Source organism: Myotis daubentonii, chromosome 19 (assembly GCF_963259705.1).
Source record: "Myotis daubentonii chromosome 19, mMyoDau2.1, whole genome shotgun sequence".
Taxonomy (NCBI): Eukaryota; Metazoa; Chordata; class Mammalia; order Chiroptera; family Vespertilionidae; genus Myotis; species Myotis daubentonii.
In genome coordinates, this window is record NC_081858.1 from 3,437,949 (window position 1) to 3,457,930 (window position 19,982).

Here is a 19,982-nt window from a genome sequence, read left to right on the forward strand (position 1 = left end):
TAGCAACATTACAGTTATGAAGTAGCAACAAAAATAATTTTATGGTTGGGTCACAACATGAGGAACTGTATGTAAAGGGCCAGAAGGTTGAGAACCACTGGGTTAAATGGAGAAAAGCCAAGGCCTGAGGACGAGAAGACTGTAAAGGAGCTTACACAGTCCTTCCCATGCAGAGAATGATCAATAAAGGCTAGTTGTTGTGATTATTACTGATACGTGTCCACTAGACGTACAACTTTAGGCAAAGCCACTGCATTCTCTTATAGATAAAAGTGGCTTGTCTATATTCTGGGATGATGGCAATAATAAGTGATAAAGAGAATTAAAAACGCTTTGAGCCCTGGCCGGTGTGGCCCAGTTGGTTGTCTGGTTCTATTCCTGGTCAGGGTGTTTGCGGGAGGCAACTGATCGATGTTTCTCTCGCATCGATGTTTCTCTTCCTCTCTCTCAAATCAATAAAAAATGTTTTGAAAAATTAAATATGACAATTTAAGACATGGTCACTTCCCTTATCTCCCAACAAGCTTCTGGAACTGTCTCCTCATTGGCTGGTGCCTGGCCCTGGGACACAAAGTGGTTTTATTATTTCCTGAAAGAGGTAGAATACAGTCAGGAAAATCCACTGTGCATGGGGGATATAATCTAAAGGAAGCTAAATACAGGAGGGTTCTGGCTTCTTCCAGTTTGGGTGTTTGATATCACAGCCTGGCCGCCAGCAACGTGGATCACTGCCTGTGGGCTCTGTCTGGTCCTTCATCTCCCTGAGGAGCTGGCCTGCTGTAGAAAGTACTTGCATGTTGGGCTCAGGAAGCAGCAGGTCGGGGTTACCTGTAGGTTGTATCAACACTCAGGTTGGCTGCTGCCAGCTCTGACGGAGGTATCCAGGCAGGTAATGTGTTCCCAGCGACCCATTTTGTCCACTCAAATAAGCCAGGCTCCACACGGATCTTCAAGTGATTTTCTTGTTGTAAACCTTGAGGTAAAATAAAATGAAGGTGAAGGAAATGCCACTATGCTCTCAGAGAAAAAGCAAAGGGAGGACAAATTGTTATAAAAATTCTGGTCAACCTTCCATTCTCTTTTCAACCAGATACTATTACAGAGCAAAATAAAGTGGAAGCATATAGGTTTGGACCAGGTGTTTAATTTTTGGAGTTACAAATGTATGAGTTGAATACTGGGCCACGCCACCAGAATGGATGTACGCTAGTTTGAAGTGGCGTGTGGTTTAGAAAAAAAACACAAGTCATTATCCCCATAACTTACACAGTTCTGTGACTATTGATTCCTTTTCACAAGTAAGTGCCCAGACTGTCTTATGAAGAAACTTCAGAGATTCTCTTAGCATCCACTAGCCTACAGTAGCTTTCACTTTATTTGAATACCATGTAAATTCACTTTCTCTATCAGAGTATCCAATGTTGAATATTTACAATGCCAGCACACAAGTTCGTGTTTTATTGCTGTGTAATTACCCTCAGAGTGGGAATTGGCCCCTATTAACTCTCTTTATATTGCCTTAAGCCAAGTTTGGTTTACTTAAGACTAATGAGTAGGAGTCTAATACCGTGTAAATTACTTGTAGGTGCAGCTATTTCTGGCGAGTTCCTTTGTTTGGTGTAAGTAAACAGCCCCACGTGGTTTCTTCTAGTTTTCTTTCCAGCAAAATGAGAATGGCGATCCCGGGAACTCAAGCTCCTGGGATTTCAGGGTGAACGCTGAGCACCTGCAGAGCAATGGTGCTTTCACATGCCAGTGAGGAAACCAGACGCCTGAGGTTTGCAGGCAGCAGGAGCACTGCTCCTGGGAGCAGGAGGAATAGCTCCGTGGGGGAGTGGCCTGTTCAGAGCGCTGCAGGCTCTAAGCAACTGCCAGACGACAATACTTCACATGCCTGCCGTTCACCCAAGAAAAACATTTTCAAAAAAATTACTTGTATACATCCTCTCATCACACTTTATGCTGGCAGCATATGGTTTGGGGACTTTTATAGAGACATCTTCCAAAAGAATCATCGCTAAAAATTCCAAATTTGAAGCTTTGACGTGGCTAATATCCCATGAGTCTGGGAATCTGCCTGGAGACAGAGGGACGGACTGGTTGACCTTTACCAAGTCTTACCTTTCAAGATGTTGTGTGCAGTCTGAACACAGCGCAGGGATGGGGAGCAATAGACATGGTCAATTGTGGTGTTACTTTCCAATAAGGCTTCGCCTGCAAAGAAAACCAAAGGAGAATCAATCCGAGGGACTCAGCCTCCATGTGGGCAAGGGGCAGGGGGCCTGCTGACCTCGCCTTTTCTGGGAGGGATTACTTACAGCCAGCAGTTTCTGCCTTTTTATTTTGTTTCCAACAAATCCTTTGCTAGAGAGAGATGTATTTCTAGGCAAAGAAGCCAAAAGACTCCTTTTCGTCTTTTTCTTTCCTTCTCTCTGGTGCTACCAAGTGACAAAGTGTCCATGTAGGACCGTGATGGCGAACCTATGACACACGTGTCAGAGGTGACACGCGAACTCATTTTTTCGGCTGATTTTTCTTTGTTAAATGGCATTTAAATATATATAATAAATATCAAAAATATAAGTCTTTGTTTTACTATGGTTGCAAATATCAAAAAATTTCTTAACCAGAGTTAAGTTAGGTTTTTCAAAATGCTGACACACCGAGCTCAAAAGGTTCGCCATCACTGATCTCGGAGATCTAGAAGCATGATAATGCTCTGATTTCAAGTTTGTCTTAAAAGCAGGAGGGTTTATATTCTCAAAATCGGGTCTTGATTTAATTTTATGCTAAACACATTCTTGGCCATATTCTTGGACACCGGAGGTAAATCTCAACACCCAATACTTCAACACTGTCTCCTGGAACCCGCTGCTTCCCTCCACTGGATAAAGTCCAAACCCCCTCACAGTGGGCAAGGTCCTCCCCGGACTGGTCTTTATCCGTCATCCAGCCTCTTCTGCTGCCCTGCCCACAGTCTACGCTCCAGAACCCAGACAGCCCATCCCCCCACACTCCGTGCTGCTGCTCTTGTCTCTGACTTCCTGTTGCTCTTCCCCCGGGGATGCCCTTCCCTCCCTCCTTCTCCTTCTCTATCCAGCTGGCTTTGACTCAGATCGCAGCTTACCTCTCTTCCCCCCTTTGTGCCCACATAATTCTTTTCCTTTTGATGAGAAGGTTGAAATCAATGTAGTCTTTTTAAATTTTGTTTTTCAATGACAGTTTCCATTCAATGTGATTTTGTATTAGTTTCAGGTGTACGGCACAGTGGTTACAGTCATATTTGCAAGATGCCCCTCCTGACATTTCCTGTACCCACCCAGCACCATGCACAGTTATTACAATATTAGAGGCCCAGTGCACAGACACGTGCACACTGAAAGGAAATTAAATAGAAGGTGGCCAGCAGGGCAGGACTGGGCAAGAGGGCTGGGCATGCCCTGGAGCCAACCTCCCGCAGTCCCTCTCCGGCCAGCTGCACCTGGGGAGACACTGGGGCTCAAAGGGCATCTGCGGAGTGAGCAGGGCCCCTCTGGAAAGTGGGGTCCCTCAGCCTGGCCTGTGGGGATCGGGCCAAATCCAGCTCTCTGACATCCCCCAAGGGGTCCCCTGGAATCGGGCTCCTTCCTCTCTGGTTCCAGGTGCGTCACCCGAGAACCACAGCTGCCAAGTCACCGCAGCTCGGCAGTTCCTGTGTTGAGTGTCTACCCCCTGGTGGTCACTTCGCATCATAGCTACCGATCGGATGGTCGCTTAGGCTTTTTTTATATAGATTATTGACTGTATTCCCTGTGCAGTAATATGCATCCTCACAACTGCTCTGTAACTACCAATTTGTACTTCTTAGTCCCTTCTGTAGAGAGTGCCTGGGAGAGCACCTGGGCAAAGGGTGTCAGCTGAATCTAGCAGCGACAGCAGCGCCATGTCCTGGGAACATACCTCGCCAAAGGCAGGAATGTTGTCAGTCCTGACTTTTAGCTCAGGCACCAGGGGTTGGGTGCCATTATCTGGTTCACTCAGGCGCCGAGGCAGATGCAATTATCTGCATCCAGCCAGGCCTGACAATTATGAGAAGCCACAAGAACGAAGAATGCAGCCTGATCTTTAGAGCATGATTTCACATAATTTCCTTTGTCTTAAACTCTAGTAAAACTTCCTGGTATCAAGCTGTCTATAATAACTGCGCTGCACTAGCTCTGAGTCACTGTCTCTCTATCGGAGAACAGTGTCCCACCTGGTCCGAGATTTACTTACTGTCTCTGTGTCTGTCTCTCTCTTTTTCTCAATTCCCAGTCACCCCTACTCAGGCCTCATTCACTCTCTAGCCATGCTGGTCACGGCTAACCCCAGATCCTTCACCTTTCTACTCAGTCCTCTCAACCTACCTCTTCCCTGACAACTAGCAATCTGTTCTCCGTATCTATGAATCTGTTTCTATGTTGTTTGTTCATTTATCCTGTTCTGTATCTGTCTTTTTCTGACTGACTTTTTCACTTAGCATAATACCCTCTAGGTCCAAATGGTGAGATTCCATTTTTTTTCTTTATGGCCGAGTCATATTCCATTTTATATATGTACCAGCTCTTCTTTAGCCACTTGTCCTTTGATGGATGCTGGGTTGCTTCCATATTTTGGAATGAACACAGTGGTGTTTATATTCTTTTAAATTAGTGTTTTGGGTTTTTGGTGTTTTTTGGTGTGTGTGTGTGTTTTTTTTTTTGTTGGTTTTTTTTTTGGATATATGCCCAGAAGTGGAATTGTTAGGTCATAGAGCAGTTTCATTTTTAATTTTTTGAGGTAACTTCATACTGTTTTCCATAGTGGCTGCACCAATCCTCATTCCCACCAACAGTGGATGAGGGTTCCCTTTTCTCCACATCCTCACCAACTCTTGTTGTTTGTTGATTTATTGATGAGAGCCATTTTGGTTTTAATTTGCATTTCTCTGATGAGTGACACTGAGCATCTTTTCATGTCTATTGGGCATCTGCATGTCCTCTTTTTTGAAGTGTCTATTCAGGTCCCAGGCCATTATTTATTTTTTTATCCTCACCTGAGGATATGTTTTTATTGATTTTAGAAAGAGAGGAAGAGAGAGAAAGAGGGAAACATCAATGTGAGAGAGAAACATCAATTGGTTGCGACCCATACAAGACCAGAGGAGGGATCAAACCTGCAACCCTATGGAGTCTGGGATAACACTCCAACCAACTGAACAACCAGGTCAGGGCAACCTCTGCACATTTTTTAATCAGGTTTTCTTTTTCAGTGTTGAGTTGTATGAATTCTTTATAAATTTTGGTATATTAACCCCTTATCTGATGTATCACTGGCAAATATATTTTCCCATTAAGTAGGTTGTCTTTTTGTGTTTTTTTGTTTGTTTGGGTTTTTTAAAATATATTTTATTGGTTTTTTACAGAGAGGAAGGGAGAGGGATAGAGAGTTAGAAACATGGATGAGAGAGAAGCATCAATCAGCCGCCTCCTGCACACCCCTCACTGGGGATGTGCCCGCAACCAAGGTACATGCCCTTGACTGGAATCGAACCTGGGACTCTTCAGTCTGCAGGCGGATGCTCTATCCACTGAGCCAAAAACGGTTAGAGCAGTTGTCTTTCTGTTTTGTTGATGGTTTCCTTTGCTGTGCGAAAACTTTTTGGTTGGATGTAGTACCATTTGTTTATTTTTTTCTTTTGCTTCTCTTGCCCAAGGAGGCATATCAGAAAAATACATTGCTAAGAGAAATATCAGAGATTCTACTTCCTTAGTTTCCCTTTCTAATGGTTCCCTTTACGGCAGTTCTTCTAAAACTTTTACGGTAGCCAGGTTTAAGTCTTTAATCCATTTTAGTTTATTCTTGCATATGGGGTAAGAAGATGGTCTAGTTTCATTTTATTTTTTATGTATCTGTCCAATTTTCCCAAAGCCACTTATTGACTGTCTTAACTCATTTGCATGTTCTAGCCTCCTTTGTCAAATATTAATTGACCACACAGGTATGGGATTATTTCTGGGTTCTGCATTCTCTGTGGTTCATTGATCTATATATATATGTCTGTCTTTATGCCAATATTATGCTGTTTTGATTACTATAGACTGGTAGTATGTATTTGATACCTCCAAGTTTGTTCCTCTTTCTCAAGATTGCTGTGGCTAGTTGGGGTCTTCTGTGGTTCCACATAATTTTTTTGATTATTTGTTCTGGTTCTGGGAAAAATGCCATTGATATTTTGATAGAAATTGCATTGAATCTATAGATTGCTCTGGGTAGCAAGGACATTTAAATTATGTTAATTTTCCTATCCATGAGCATGGTATATACTTCCATTTATATCTTCTTCAATTTCTTTCTTCAGTCTTATAAAATTTTAAGTATAAGTCTTTTAGCTCCTTAGTTAAATTTATTCCTAGGTAGTTTGTTTGTATGAGGCCATTGTAAATGAGATTATTATCTAAGTTTTCCTTTCTGAGAGTTTATTATTAGTGTATAAAAATGAAAAAGAGTTCTGAATATTGATTTTGAATCCTGCTATTTTGTCAAATTTATTTTCAATCTGAAGTGGGTCTCTTATGGACAGCATATACATACCTTGTTTTCTTATCCATTCAGCTGCCCTGTATCTTTTGATTGAAGCATTAAATCCATTTACATTTTAAGTGATTGTTGATTGGTATGTATTTATTGCCATTTTATTATTCACTAGAGGCCCGGTGCACGAACTCGCACACTGGTGGGGTCCCTTGGCATGGCCCACGGGGATTGGGCCAAAACCGGCTGTCCAACGCCACCTGCCACTCCTGCCTGCCAGGGGCTCACACCCAGTCAGTCCTGATTGGGAGAGGCTTGCACTGCCGCAGCAGCACTCGCCAGCCAGTCATGAGCCCTGCATCTGGTGCCCGTCTTGAGGGGGCTGGGGCCCGGGGCCTGGGAGGGGATTGGCCATCCTGGCAGCAGGTGGGATGCCCTTGCTGGCCCGGGATCCAGACCCATTCCGTTGATGTTCGTGCCAGTTGTCAGGAGCCAACTGGCAGCCACTTTTATATTGTTTCTTCCTTGCAGAGTGTCTAGGGAGGAGAAGCGGCCATGGTGCCCAAGGCCAACTTCCAGGAGGCCAGTGGTGCTGTTGGGATCATGCTGGTGGTACCAGTCCAGCGGTGCCAGTCTGGTGGTGCTGGTCTGTTGGGGCCTGGCCCGTTCTCCAGAGATTGGACCTGCAGGACTACTGAGGGAGTAAATGGCTGCCACTGGGCTGATGGGCTGCCAGGATGGGTCAATTAGCTGAGCAGCACTCCCACTGTGGGAACACGCTGACCACCAGGGGGCAGCTCTTGCATTGAGCGTGTGGAAGAATGTCTGGTCTAATGAGCATATTACGCTTTTATTATTATATAGTAGAGGCCTGGTGCATGAAAATTCATGCACTCAGGGAGAGGGGGCGGTCCCTCAGCCTGGCCTGCACCCTCTCGCAGTCCAGGAGGCCTGGGGAGCTGTCCACCTCCCAGTTTAGGCCTGCTCCGCAGGAGACTGGGCCTAAGCTGGCAGTCAAACATCCCTCTGGCAGCTGGGGAGCCCTCGGGGGATGTTCAACTCCCGCCACTGACACTGCGCTTGCAGCATCAGCCCGGCTTGTGGCTGAATGGATCTCCCCCTGTGGGAGCACACTGACCACCAGGGGGCAGCTTCTACATTGAGCATCTGCCCCTTGGTGGTCAGTGCACAGCATAGCAACTGGTCATTCTGCCCTTAGGGTCAACTTGCATATTACCATTTTATTATATTGGATAGATATTTATGTTCCTCTGTTTTTTCTTTCTTCTTAAAGAAGTCCCTTTAACATTGCTTGTAATAGTGGTTTGGTGGTGATGAACTCTGTTACCTTCTCTTGTCTGGGAAGCTCTTTTTTTCTCGTTCAGTTTTAAATGGGAGCCTTGCTAGGTAGAGAACTCTTGGTTGTAGATAGGTCCTTGCTTTTTATCACTTCGAATACTTTGTGCAAATTTTCTGTTGAGAAATCCGCTCATAGTCTCATGAGAGCTCCCTTGTAGGTAACTAACGTTTTCTCTTGCTACTTTTAAAATTATCTCTTCAACCTTTGGCATTTTAATTATGATGTGTCTTGGTGTGGGCCTGCCTCTTTAGGTTCATCTTGTTTGGGACTCTGCGCTTCCTGAACTTGTGTCTTTTTCCTTCACCAGGTAAGGGAAATCTTCAGTCATTTTCAAGGAAGTTCTCAATCGCTTGCTGTCTCTTTCTCCTGATGGTACCCTTATGATGCAGATGCTTTCAACTTCATGTTGTCCCAGAGATGCCTTAAGCTATCCTCATTTTTAAAAATTCCTTTTAGATTTTGCTGCGCTCATTGGGGTGTTTTCTGCTACCTTGTCTTTGAAATTGCTGATGAGATCCCCACTTCATCTAACCTGCTGTTCATTCCTTCTGGTATAGTCTTCATTTCAGATATTTTATTCTTCATTTCTGACTGGTTCTTTTTCATGTTTTTTATGCTTACTATGTACTTGTTATAGTTCTCATTAAGTTAATCCATTTCCCCCCAAGTTCCTTGAGCATCCTTATGACCAGTGTTTTGAACTCTGTTTCTGGTAGGTGGTCTCTAATTCATTTTTTTTCCTGTGGATTCTCCTGTTCTTTCATTGGGTATGCCTCTTTGTCTCCCCATGTTGAGTGCCTTTCTGTATTTGTTTCTGTGTATTGGGTAGATCTGCTATGTCTCCCAGTCTAGTAGTAGGTTCTATGGGGCTCAGTCCAGGAGTGTCCCTTGTGTGGATTATGTGAGCCCTGCTGTTGTAGTTGAGTCTATTGTTTTTGGCCCCTGTGTGGGTGAGGTTGACCCTCAGGGTGGCTGCCTGTGAGAACTGACCCCAACCACGCTGTGCTAACTGCTGCGGGGAGGCTGACCACTTGAAGCGGGATTTGCCTCCATGGGGTCTGGTGCCTGCTGAGATCTCCCTTTGGGTGTGTGGCTTGTGGAGCTAATTGGGTCATGCTTTGACGTGGTCTGAATCCCGCAGGGTGTGTTGGTTCCGGGGCCTCTTGGGAGAGTCTCCAGTGCAGGTCAATGTCAGAAGCTGCCTGTGACTGGCCCTGGGCTGCCTGTTAGGAGCTGCAAAGCAATCCATGTTTTGTGGTTGTCTCTGTTGTGCCTGGGTGAGTGTGGAATCAGCAAAGCTGTGCCCCAAGGCCGGCTCCTGCCAAGCCCTGCGGACAGGTTAGTCAAAGGCCCAAGGCACCCCAAGACTTTCCTCCACCTGCCTTAGCCTGCTGCTTGCTGTTAGGCTCAGGAACTGAACGAGTTTCTGGTGATACGAGATTTGCGTGAGGTAGGTTCTCAGTGAGTCAACAGGTCAACGCAAGAGCTGCTCATCAGGCTGATACAGGTTCAAGTGCACATTAGTGCTGCGCCAGAAGCAAAAGTTTGAGGGTTCACCAAAGCCAGCTGCTGAAAGGGCGAGTCGTCCCGGGGCCTGACCACGCTGCTGGCGGCCTCGGGCACCGACTCCCCAGCCCACGGCGGGAGCCCGGCGCAGGCTGCCACCCGCCCGCCGCCCCCGGACCGGACCCACGCGGCAGCAGCGGCGGGGCGGGGCGCGTGCCCTCGCCCGAGGAAATGGAGGAGGAGGCGATCGCCGACGCCCCCGGGAACGAGATGGAGGACGTGGACTTCCTGCCTGGGCTGGAACTGGTGGATCTACTGGACCCCCAGCAACCGGACTGGCCCCTGGAGCCCGGGCTCAGCTCGCCTTGTGGGGGGCTAGGACTGCGCCCTCCATCTTGCCCTGGGTCCTCCATTTTTGGGGCGGCCGCCATGTGCTCAGGAGAGTGCCTTCTTCCCGGAAGCCCAAGCCCCTGCTGGCCACGCCCAGGATTTCTTTAAACTAACCAATGACAATCAAGGGACGTGCGCACCATAGAGATGACCCGACTCGCGCCTGGCCAATCGGCGGGGCCCACAGTCCCCTCTCCTGCCCTCACTCCACCCCCCTTTAAAACCCCCTGTCCCATCAGGCCTCTCTCTCTCTTGGCCACTGGAGCTTACCGTTGCATCGGTGAGTGTGGCAGGGGAGCCAAACCCGGGTTTGAAATAGATGACTCTTTGCTTTTGCATCGGACTGACTGGCTCCCTGGGGGTCTTGGGAACTTTGAAATCTGGGCACAACAGCTGCCACCTGCTGTGTGCTTGCTGACCTTTTTGGGGGTGTATTCTCAGGGATGGAGGGTGAGGCCAGCAGAGTTCCTCAGGCCCAAAGAAACCAGGATTTGGCCATGTGAAGGGAGGCCCTGCACAGGAACGGTGGTGCCAGGGTGTGTGTGAGGGAAAAATGGCCCATGCCATAGAGCCACACGCCTCAGTCTCCCCCCGAGCTGTGCGGACCCTCAGAGCCGTCCACGGAGTGTGCACTGAGGCCTCGGCTGGCATGAGCTTGGTCGGGCCAGGCAACGGGGAGTCGGGAGGGCGGGACTATTGCATTCCCAGGGCGATGCTCTATGGGCGCATCAATCCAAGAATGATGGTGTTTGTGCGCGGTGTTGGAGAGGGACTCAGCACCTGGACCCTGGTAGCTGTCCCTTCAGCTCTCTCGGCAGCCACACGATTCCATATTTGCTCCAAGCCGCCTTCTTCTGTGGGAGCCCAGGGTAACTGGCTGCAAATGATATTTTGTGTGTTTGGCCCTTTAAGAGGGCACCTGGGTTTCTCAGGAGACTCCTGCCTCTTCCTAGCAGACAGAACCTGTGCTGATTTTTACAGCCAGGTATTATGTGGGCTCCTCTTTCCGGCTCTGCTGCTCTGGGCTGGGGAGCCTGGCGACCTGTGCGGCTGGGATAGCCGCCCGCTGGGAGCAGGGCCAGCCCTTGGCCTGTCTCTGCCCTTCTGACCGTGTCAGTGTGGCTTCTTCTGTAAGTCCTTGGTTATAAGACTTCTGTTCAACTTGTCTTCAGTTGGTCATTCAGGTTTAGTGTTCTACAAGTTAGTTGTGATTCCAGTTTGATCCTGGGAGGAGGTGAGTGTAACCTGCACCTACTCCACTGCCATCTTGGGTCCCCCGCCTCCCCCGTGCTCCCATAATTCTGTACACACTGTTTTATTTTTGGGTGCTACATTGTGAGGCATTTATGTACTTACAGGTGTTTCCCTGAGGGTGGGGACTCCTGCTTGGATCCTCAGCACCTGGCACTGCCTTGCACAAAGAGTGAGCATCAGCGCAGTGAGGTCACTGGGTCGGACAAGGCTGCTCTCTCTGTGTGGCAGGCTCTCTGCCAGGAACTGAGCATCTTCAAAGGACAACTGGCCGCTGAACTTCCAGCCCCTCCCCCGAGGGTCCCTGCTCCTCACCCGTGTGCTAGCAGCTGGCCTCTCTGCCACACCAGGCATGACCTTGCCCGTCACTGGTCCATACACCCTCAATAGGAATCACACCTTGTTCACTTCGGTAAAGTGCCCGGTGCCAGTGCAGTGTCCTAAACTTAATGGTTACATAAGAAATTCCTTGAGGAGCGCTGGCTGGTGAGGTTCAGTGGATAGAGCAGACTGAAGGGTCCCGGGTTCGATTCTGGTCAAGGACACATGCCTGGGTTGTGGGCTCGATCCACAGTGGGGGCCATGCAGGCGGCAGCCGATCAATGAGTCTCTCTCATTATTGACGTCTCTATCTCTCTCTCCCTCTCCTTTCCTCTCTGAAATCAATAAAAATATATTTTAAAAAAGAAGAAATTCCTTGAGGAAATTTACTATCTGTAGAAAAGTTATAGAATCTCCCAGGAAGTGTCCTGGCATGCCCACTGGAACCAGAACCCTGAACATGTGGCCAAGCCAGCTGTGCGATTACTCCGGGACACTCACCCACTAGTCTTGCTTGCATACACCCAAACACAGTGATTGGAGCATCTTTCTCGTAATCCCGGAAACCGCCGCTCCGCTGAGGTAAGCTCTGAGGCATGTTCAGGTTGGTGCGAATGTAGCGGCCTAGAAAAAAGCCGTACAGGGCTATGTGAGTTTCTTGTTTCCTTAGGATTTTCATTGCTGATCCTGACAGCCTCTCTATTTCCATTCCTTTTTTGGCCAAAGAGACTACATGGAGCTTTCTAGAAAATATCAAGGCCGACACTTTTCCTTTGTGAGAATGTCTGGGAATCCACTCCTCTATTCTGCTGACAAAGGTGACAAGAAGTGAAAGTCGTCACCAGACACCCGTCAGCAGGGGCTGATCTGAAGTGTAAGCCTCCCCGTGTGAAACAGGCCACTCCAAGGGACATGGAACCAGCGTGAGTCGGCGAATTGAGGGGGGGCTCCGGCCATGGAATCGGGATGCCCCTTCCTGCCTCTGACTTGGCCATGTGACCGTTCACAGGCTGGAGACAAGAACACTTACCTGTCCCCTAACACTCAAGACAACCAAGGGAGGGCTATGAATGAAACACATGGCAGGCTTTTCGACAGCCCACTTAGCCAGAAGCGAGCACTCCATCTAGGTCAGTGGTTCTCAACCTTCCTGATGCCGCGACCCTTTCATACAGTTCCTCATGTTGTGGTGACCCCCAACTTCATTGTTACAAATTGAACATAATTAAAGCATAGTGATGAATCACAAAAACAGTATGTAATTATATATGTGTTTTCCGATGGTCTTAGGTGACCCCTGTGAAAGGGTCGTTTGACTCCCAAAGGGGTCGCAACCCACAGGTTGAGAACTGCTGATCTGGATAAAGGTAGCTTGACTGTGCCCTCTAGAGGCCACGATAGGCATAGCAATGCTGGGGAGGACGGACAGCTCCTCACCTTTGGCATCGAAGCACTGGGACAGCCAGTACTTCCCAAAGACGACGTCCACCCTCTCGCCGTGCCGACACACGAAGAGGCATCTCTTCTGGGGGCCGGGCTGGCTGCCTGCCCTCAGAGGCTGCGGGTGAGGAACAGCTGTCAGCGGAGAGAAGACAGTGGACAGGCCCGGGCCAGGCGCAGGCCAGCTGAGCTCCAGAGCGGGTTCTGCGAATGTCTGACGTGGCCTGTCCTCCTGCAGACCTCACAGGTTATTCTGGGGCTCAAATGCGATGAACTGCAGGGGCTTTGCGAAACCAGAAGGGTTAGAAAATGGCCTTATCCGTGCGACTGCTATGGTCAGTAGGAGCAGTAACTGCTCAGAGGTGAAACTAGCTGGCACGTAGAGAAAGCCACTGTTGGGACGGCGTCCTCCCCTCTGCAAAGGCCTCTTCAGCTCTCTCAGGGAGTGAGGACGCTCATTACCACAAACACCTCTATGTGCCTGGTGTCAGACCACATGGCCCAGTGGTCTCCTCCAACAGTGAGGGCCTGCCTTCCTGCTCTAACCATGTTTAGGCTCTACTGTCCAACTCATACATGTTGGTGCTCCGGGAAATGGTTCTACGCCAGGTGATGAAACAGGGCGTGGTCAAAGGCATGTCCAGATGGCGCTGGTTTCTACAACTGCTGGGCGGGTCACGGTAGATGTCCCTCCGTGCCTTCTTTCTGAGCGATTCCCCGTTTCCCTAGGGCTACAGGCGTCACTCTGGCCAGCATTTACCTTGGTTCCCAAGGAGGAAGTTAATAAGTGGGGGTGGCATGCCTTCCCCATATTTTCCCTTCCTGTTTTCTAATCCAAGCCCTGGGCTCTAGCCAAAGTGATCTAGTCTCTTGATCCTCAACATGTTTGAACTTTCAACTTGCCTTTGTATTGTTCAAACTACTCTCCCAACCCTTCATTCTGCAAACTTTCTGACATATACCAAGCGCTCCAATGTACACTGAACACTCGCTGTGCACCAGGTACTGTGCTAACAGTCTTCTTCTTGCCTTTAATATTTTTCATTAAAGTATGATTGACATACAATAGTGTATTAGTTTCAGGTATACAACATAGCGATTTGAGACTTATATACCTTATGGTGTATAAGTAACCATCTGTCACCATACAGAGTTATGATATTAATCACTATATTCTCTGTGCTTCCTATTACATCTCCAAAACTTATCTATTTTATAACAGGAATTTGCACCTCTAACTGCTCTTCACCGTCTCCCCACCCTGTTTCCTCTCATCCTCACCACGGCCCACGACACAGATACAGCGATTGCTGCTGCCCGTGCTGACGTGCTCCCCTCTGCGAAGAGCCTCCTGACAGCCGAGACCAGATGCTGGTGGTCCGTCAGGACCTCGTCTGGCTCTTCTCGTCTCCGGTGTGTATGTATGTCAGTGGCCTCAGCCTCGGTAACAGGTGCTCAGGGGACCTGGAGTGCCGCTGAGGGCGTGCCCTGGTGGCAGCCTCACCTGTGAGGGCTGGCAGACGATGGTGAGGGGCGCCATCTCCCCCAGGCCCTGGTCCTCGTACGACCGCCTGTCCAATATGCCGTCACCGAATGGGAGCGCGTTGGAAGACGATGCATTTAAGATGGAGTAAGAACTGCAGAGGAAGATAAGGAAGAAGGTCACTGCGTCCGCTGGGAGTCCTCAGCCCGGACCAGCAGCAAACGCTCCCTGACAGGCCCAGGTTGGGGCAGCTCAGCGGGGGGGCCGCCTTCCTGGGATGCACGCATCTTGCTTCATGCTGACGTCAGCTGTTAATCCATTAGGGGCAGATGGCTTCTCTGTTTGGAATAGACAAACTCACCCCCTGGGCAAGACAGGCCTGCATCCTGTGCTAAGACGCCATAGGCATGGTCTACACTGAAGTCATGGAAAGAATAATGAAGTGTCAATTTTGGACCATTGTTTCCACCTATTTTTCAGGCTCAAAAGAAATAAATAATTCCTGCTGCCTTTCATCTTTTCTGTGGTGATTTTCATCCCGACCCACACATTCCGGGAGCATTTCTACTATCGCCCCCACTTTGCCTGTGGCTCCTCACGGTTGAGAAAACCTCACGGCCACTTCCCCTCTCCTACCCCCGCCCCCTTCTACCTCCCTGTCCCCAAGCCCCTCCTTCCTCTCAGCAACACCTCCAACAAGATCATCACCCACAGGGCATTTCCGGCCAGATGCTGGGCCTCAAGCGGAGCTCCCCTTCCTGGGTGACACCAGAACTGCAGGAGCCCAAAGAGGCCTCGCTAAACGGAGGCAGTGACTCACGCCAGGTTGAAATGATTGGATTAGTAAGACCTCCAAAAAGCCTTGTTTAATAAACACTGCGATTTAAACATGGCCGTGAGGCAAATCCGGTGACCATCTCCGTCAGCATCCTAGGCAGTGTGAAGGGAGAACATTTAAGTGTTCGATTTCTCGCTTCTTTAGAACGAGGGCAGCCACAGGCCCAGTCAGCCCTGCCCAGTCCTGGTTTCTCCCTGCTGACCCAGCAATCTGTGCAGTGTAACATCCGCTCTGGATTGTGTATTTTTAACACAGTATTATTCTTAGAATTTTAATTTAAAAAAAACTTATTATAGTTAACAATATAATAAAGCTAACTGGTAGTTAGTAAAAATTCTTTCTAAAAAGTCTATGGCCATAGGTTTGGCTCAGTGGGTAGAGCATCGGCCTGCGGACTGAAGTCCCAGGTTCGATTCCAATCAAGGGCATGTTATCTGGGCTGCAGGCTCAATTCCTGGCTCTGACTGGGGAGCTTGCATGAGGCAACCAATTGGTGTGTTTCTCCCACACTGATGTTTCTCTCTCTCTGTCTCTCCCCCTCCTTTCCACTCTCTCTAGAAAACAATGGAAGAATACCGTCAGGTAAGGATTAAACAAAACAAAACAAAAAACCTGTCTGATTTTAGTAATTTTAGCACCTTTTCACTCTCCAAGGAGCCCCTTTCTTCAACTGTAAACAGACTCACCCTCTTTAAACAAAAGGTCACCCACGCTCACACCAGAAGAGCAGTGTTTCAGCCCTTGCGCACGTCCTGGCCACCAGGGGAGGTTTAACACTCTGCATAGATCGGGACTCACAGTGTGAGGTGGGTCCCGTGTAACAAAGCTGCCTCAGTAAGTGTGATGTGTGGCCAAAGGAGACGTATTTTGGTAAAATTTAAGCAACTGTAGACCAAGGAAATCTTGGGCGGTTCACGCAGTCTAATGGACGGTTATTCTCTTTTGTTTTAAACCGAGACCTCCCAACATCTCAGAGCTAAAGAAAATCCAGTTTCACTCTCCGATTCCTCAAGCCTGTAGGGCCCAACATGCGTGGGTGGAACCTCGGCCCCAATTGCCCTGCCCCTTCACTGCTTCCTCAGCTGCTGCGAGGCCTGAGAGCCCCTCCTGCAGGCAGTTCCAGGAGCACTCCTGCCCCTTTCCCCTCTGGGATGAGGCCTGGGCTCCTGCCAGCAGTGGGGGTGTCAGTTCCAGCAAGACCACAGGCAGTGCCTTCTGCTGAGAGCGGGGAGGGGAGCTGAGCTCACACCCAGCGCATCTTTCCAAGCGCCAGGCCTGAGGTTAAGCCCAGGAGGACCCACCAGCCACCCCAGTTCTCAGCTCTCCCATCCCCACGGCAGCTCTTCCCTGGGAGACTGGAGTCGGCAGGCTTTCTTCCCGGGCCTCCGTCCACAGTGGCTGCTGCCCTGCGTGTCCAGGTCACGCCCAGGCGCCCCCTCCCGGAAGTCTGCGGGCACAGGCCTCGGCGGCTCACCTGTGGAACACCCAGGTGCTGCACTCGTCCGCCTTGGTGATGTAGTTCTCGGGCAGGAGCCCGGAGCCGCCGGTGGTCAGGGAGGTGCCGTAGACCCAGCCCTCGCTGGTGCTGGCCTGCTCCACGGGAGACATGAAGATGAAGTCCCCCGGGACCAGCTCCAGCTCGTCGTCATTCTGGGGGGTGTAGGGGTAGATCACCTGCAAGGTCTGGAGGAGAGAGGGCAGTGAGGCCCCGCCTTGCCCGCCGGGCGGCCGGGTCCTGCGTGAACACGTGCAGGGGGCTCAGCGGGTGCCACGGCCTCAGAGGGGAGCCCCGCGGCAGGGACAGGACAAATGAGCTTTAACAAATAAGAGACAAAGAGGCCACGTTATTTTTAGAAAATAATTCATTTGAGCGTCTCTTCCCTAAGTGCCAACCGAGCCCAATGTGGGTCAGGCAGGCGCCCGAGGACAGTGCTGACTGGAGGTGCCCTTGGAAGATGCCCTCGCCTCCCCGCTCTCCAAGGCGGCTTCTCAGAAAGCAGGCGGCCGCCCACCACCCGGCACTGCCCTGTGCAGGGGAGGCCGCTGCTCAGGAGATGCCAGCCCAGGCTCCTTGCAGCGTCTTCACAGAGCCGGCCGGAAAGGCTCCGGGCAGCCGCTGGCGTTGGGAGCTGCGTCCTGGCACTGCCGCCCCGCACCCCCGCCCGGCCCCGGCCCGGCGGCGTCTGGGTCGCTGTTCCCAACACTCCAAATCCATGATGAGGTTGTCTGGTCTAGACCCTGAGGTTCTAACAATTTTTCATATTTTACAAAATTTAAAAGAAATGTTAAAAGACTCTATAAACTTTAAGAAGTCAGTTCTGCTGCTGTTACAAAAAAACCTAGGAAACACATGTAAGTGCTGTTAATAAATGGAGTTAAACTGGAGGGCTACTGTTTCATCAAACCATGTGGTCTGTTTTTGGATGGACTGCCCGTCTTCATTGTCGAAATCCCTGAATTCTGGTTTCAGCTCTGGCCCTAAAGTATTCAGCTTCGGACCTAACCTCTGTGACTCAGCTTCTCCTTCAGGGATAAGGGCAGTGTTACTCTTCAGAGAAGGCTGGGTCTGAGCGCAGTGCAGATTCCCCAAATGGTGGCGCCCGGGTGGTCGACGCCCCCCTGCCCCCTGCCCCCTGCCCCAGTGAGCAGCAAGGCTCCTGCTTTGCCTGCTCCCTTCCTGGCCGCTCAGGTCAGGAGCCACAGGGAAGCATTACCTCATGGTTAGCGAACCGGATGTCCCGAGAGAATATGGCTGCCAGCCAGTCGCACCCCAGCTTGACATCGATGCTCTGGGCCAGCTTCTCCAGGGTGGGCAGGTGGCTGGCCTGGAAGTGGTAAGCCAGGGTCACGTGCAGCTGCTTCTTATGAGGCTCCACGTGCACTTCTGGAAAAGGGGAGCAGGTGCTGTTAGGCTCACACTGCTAGCAGCGGTGGGGCCGAGGGAGAGCCCAGCATCCTGCTTCCCACGCCCAGCGCCCAGCGAGGGAGCCTGCTGTCAGACAGCCGCGTGGGGCACAGACCCAGACCTGCAGCCGGAGAGGGAAGAGCAATCCTCCTGGTTGCTCCCCTCGCGACAGCCCGGCAGGCGCAGCCCCACCACTCAGATGAGGAAACGGCCCTAAGGGGAGGAACTAATGCACGCAGAAATAAAGAGCAGATGTCATCATGCGCCTCTCAAAGCTATGTTGCCTTTGTTTTGGTGAAATCAAGTCTCTTAGCTTCTGAGTGGCTCTGATGGAGAAATGAAGAAAAAGTAATATTTTCAAAGTTTAAAACAGGGATTCTCAACAGCATTTGGGTGAAATCACTCTGTTTGGGCGCTGCCCTGGGCAGAGAGGCCCCGCCTCCTGGAGGCCACAGCAGCACCCAGAGTGTGACCACTGGGTGTGACCACCGGAAACACTCAGGCGTCGCCAGCCGTCCCCTGGGGCAAATGTGCCCGGGTTGGAACCCCGGCTGGCTTAACGCAAACAGACTGCTCCTCTAAGACACCCAGAGGCAAGCGAAGCCGCCTCTTCTTCCTCGTTCGTCTCTCTCAATGGGCAGCGCAGCTCCTGTCCATGCGAGACTCTGAAGAAGCCGCAACCAGAGGGGTTTAGGGCGGCGGTTGGGACTGGTGGCCCGTGAGGTCCAAAAGGCTGGCGACTGCTGCTTAGGGAGTTGAGAAACTAAGAGGCTCGCTCAGACCACACAGAGATGGCGGCGGGAGCTGGGTCCTTGGGTTTTGAGCGCTTTCTCTGCGATCCTACACTGCTTCTCTTCGTTGTGAGCCACACTGGGTCCCGGTGCTCAGCACATGCCAGGTGTCAGTCCTTGTTAAATGAACAAAGACACATGAATGGATCTCCCTGTGGGGCAGCCCTAAATCTACCTGCTGAAGGAATTGGGGGCCCCCAAACTCCAGAACACCAAGGCGAAGCCCTGAGGCGGCTACACAGCAGGGTACGCAGTTCTGCAAACCACCAGCAGGGGGCGGCGCGAGGGCCCAGAAACTGCTTTCCTGGCGTCTCCCCCTCCCGCCAGGAAAGCAGGCCAGGCCCTGGGAGACCGCTTTGCTCCTGTGTGAGGCACCTGGGTTTGGGGGCCACAACATGAGTTTGGTTTCTGTGGGGGTTTCCGTGGTGCTGTGGGGTGAACAGGAGCCATTTCCCTAAGAAAACATTTCTCTGGAATGCTCAGGCCCTGTGACAGGACAGGCGCCCCAAGTCAGGAAGCAGACACTCGCCCAGAAGCAGGGGGCTTGGGGGGCGGCTGCAGGCCCCACCTGGGAGAGGGATCTTCCAGGCTGGACCCCAGGGAGCCCTCCCGGCTCGGGGGATGGGCCCTCCGCACACTCCGGAGCCCAGCCCTGCTCAGGCCTTTCCAGCGAAGAGGTGCCAGCACAGTCCCAGCTGGGCTGCGAAGACACAGCCTCCACCCCAGGTGGCCCGGCCCTGCCCTCCACACGAGGTGGTGCAGGCAGCTTGGGCCCCTCTGGCCCTGCACCCATCCCTCCGGCCAGCTGTGCGCTCAGCCCTCCGCGGGCCGGTGGCCTCCATGGGCGGGTGGCCTCCCTGGGCGGATGGCCTCTGTGGCCCTCTCTGCTGGGGCTGGGGCGCCCGCCCTGCAGGGATCATCGCCCTGTGAGCTCCTTCCTGCTGCGCGGGGGAGCCACCCTCCAGGGATGGCCTCTCTTCTGGGCTCTGCCAGCCCCTGTGCTCAGCCAGGCTCCGAGCTCCGCCAGGAGGAACCACGTCTGACTGTCGCATTCGTGGCGGGGAACACACTGCAGCTTCCCACTGAGCCCTGCCGACTGACTCCGCCAGGGGTCCTCAAACTTTTTAAACAGAGGGCCAGTTCACTGTCCCTCAGACCATTGGAGG

The 19,982-nt window shown here is 51.0% G+C and overlaps 1 protein-coding gene across 1 annotated transcript in view; it reads right to left on the bottom strand.

Moving 5' to 3' along the window:
- The window catches only part of UBASH3B (ubiquitin associated and SH3 domain containing B), a 144,756-nt gene that overhangs the window by 16,390 nt on the left and 108,384 nt on the right, over window positions 1-19,982 (bottom strand). Inside the window, exons 5-11 of the mRNA XM_059676932.1 lie at window positions 17,835-18,004; window positions 16,595-16,803; window positions 14,304-14,436; window positions 12,797-12,917; window positions 11,861-11,983; window positions 2,122-2,214; window positions 829-973 (exon numbers count right to left, since the gene is read on the bottom strand). Coding sequence (XP_059532915.1) covers window positions 829-973; window positions 2,122-2,214; window positions 11,861-11,983; window positions 12,797-12,917; window positions 14,304-14,436; window positions 16,595-16,803; window positions 17,835-18,004 — 994 coding nt within the window. The remainder of the gene's footprint in view (window positions 1-828; window positions 974-2,121; window positions 2,215-11,860; window positions 11,984-12,796; window positions 12,918-14,303; window positions 14,437-16,594; window positions 16,804-17,834; window positions 18,005-19,982) is intronic.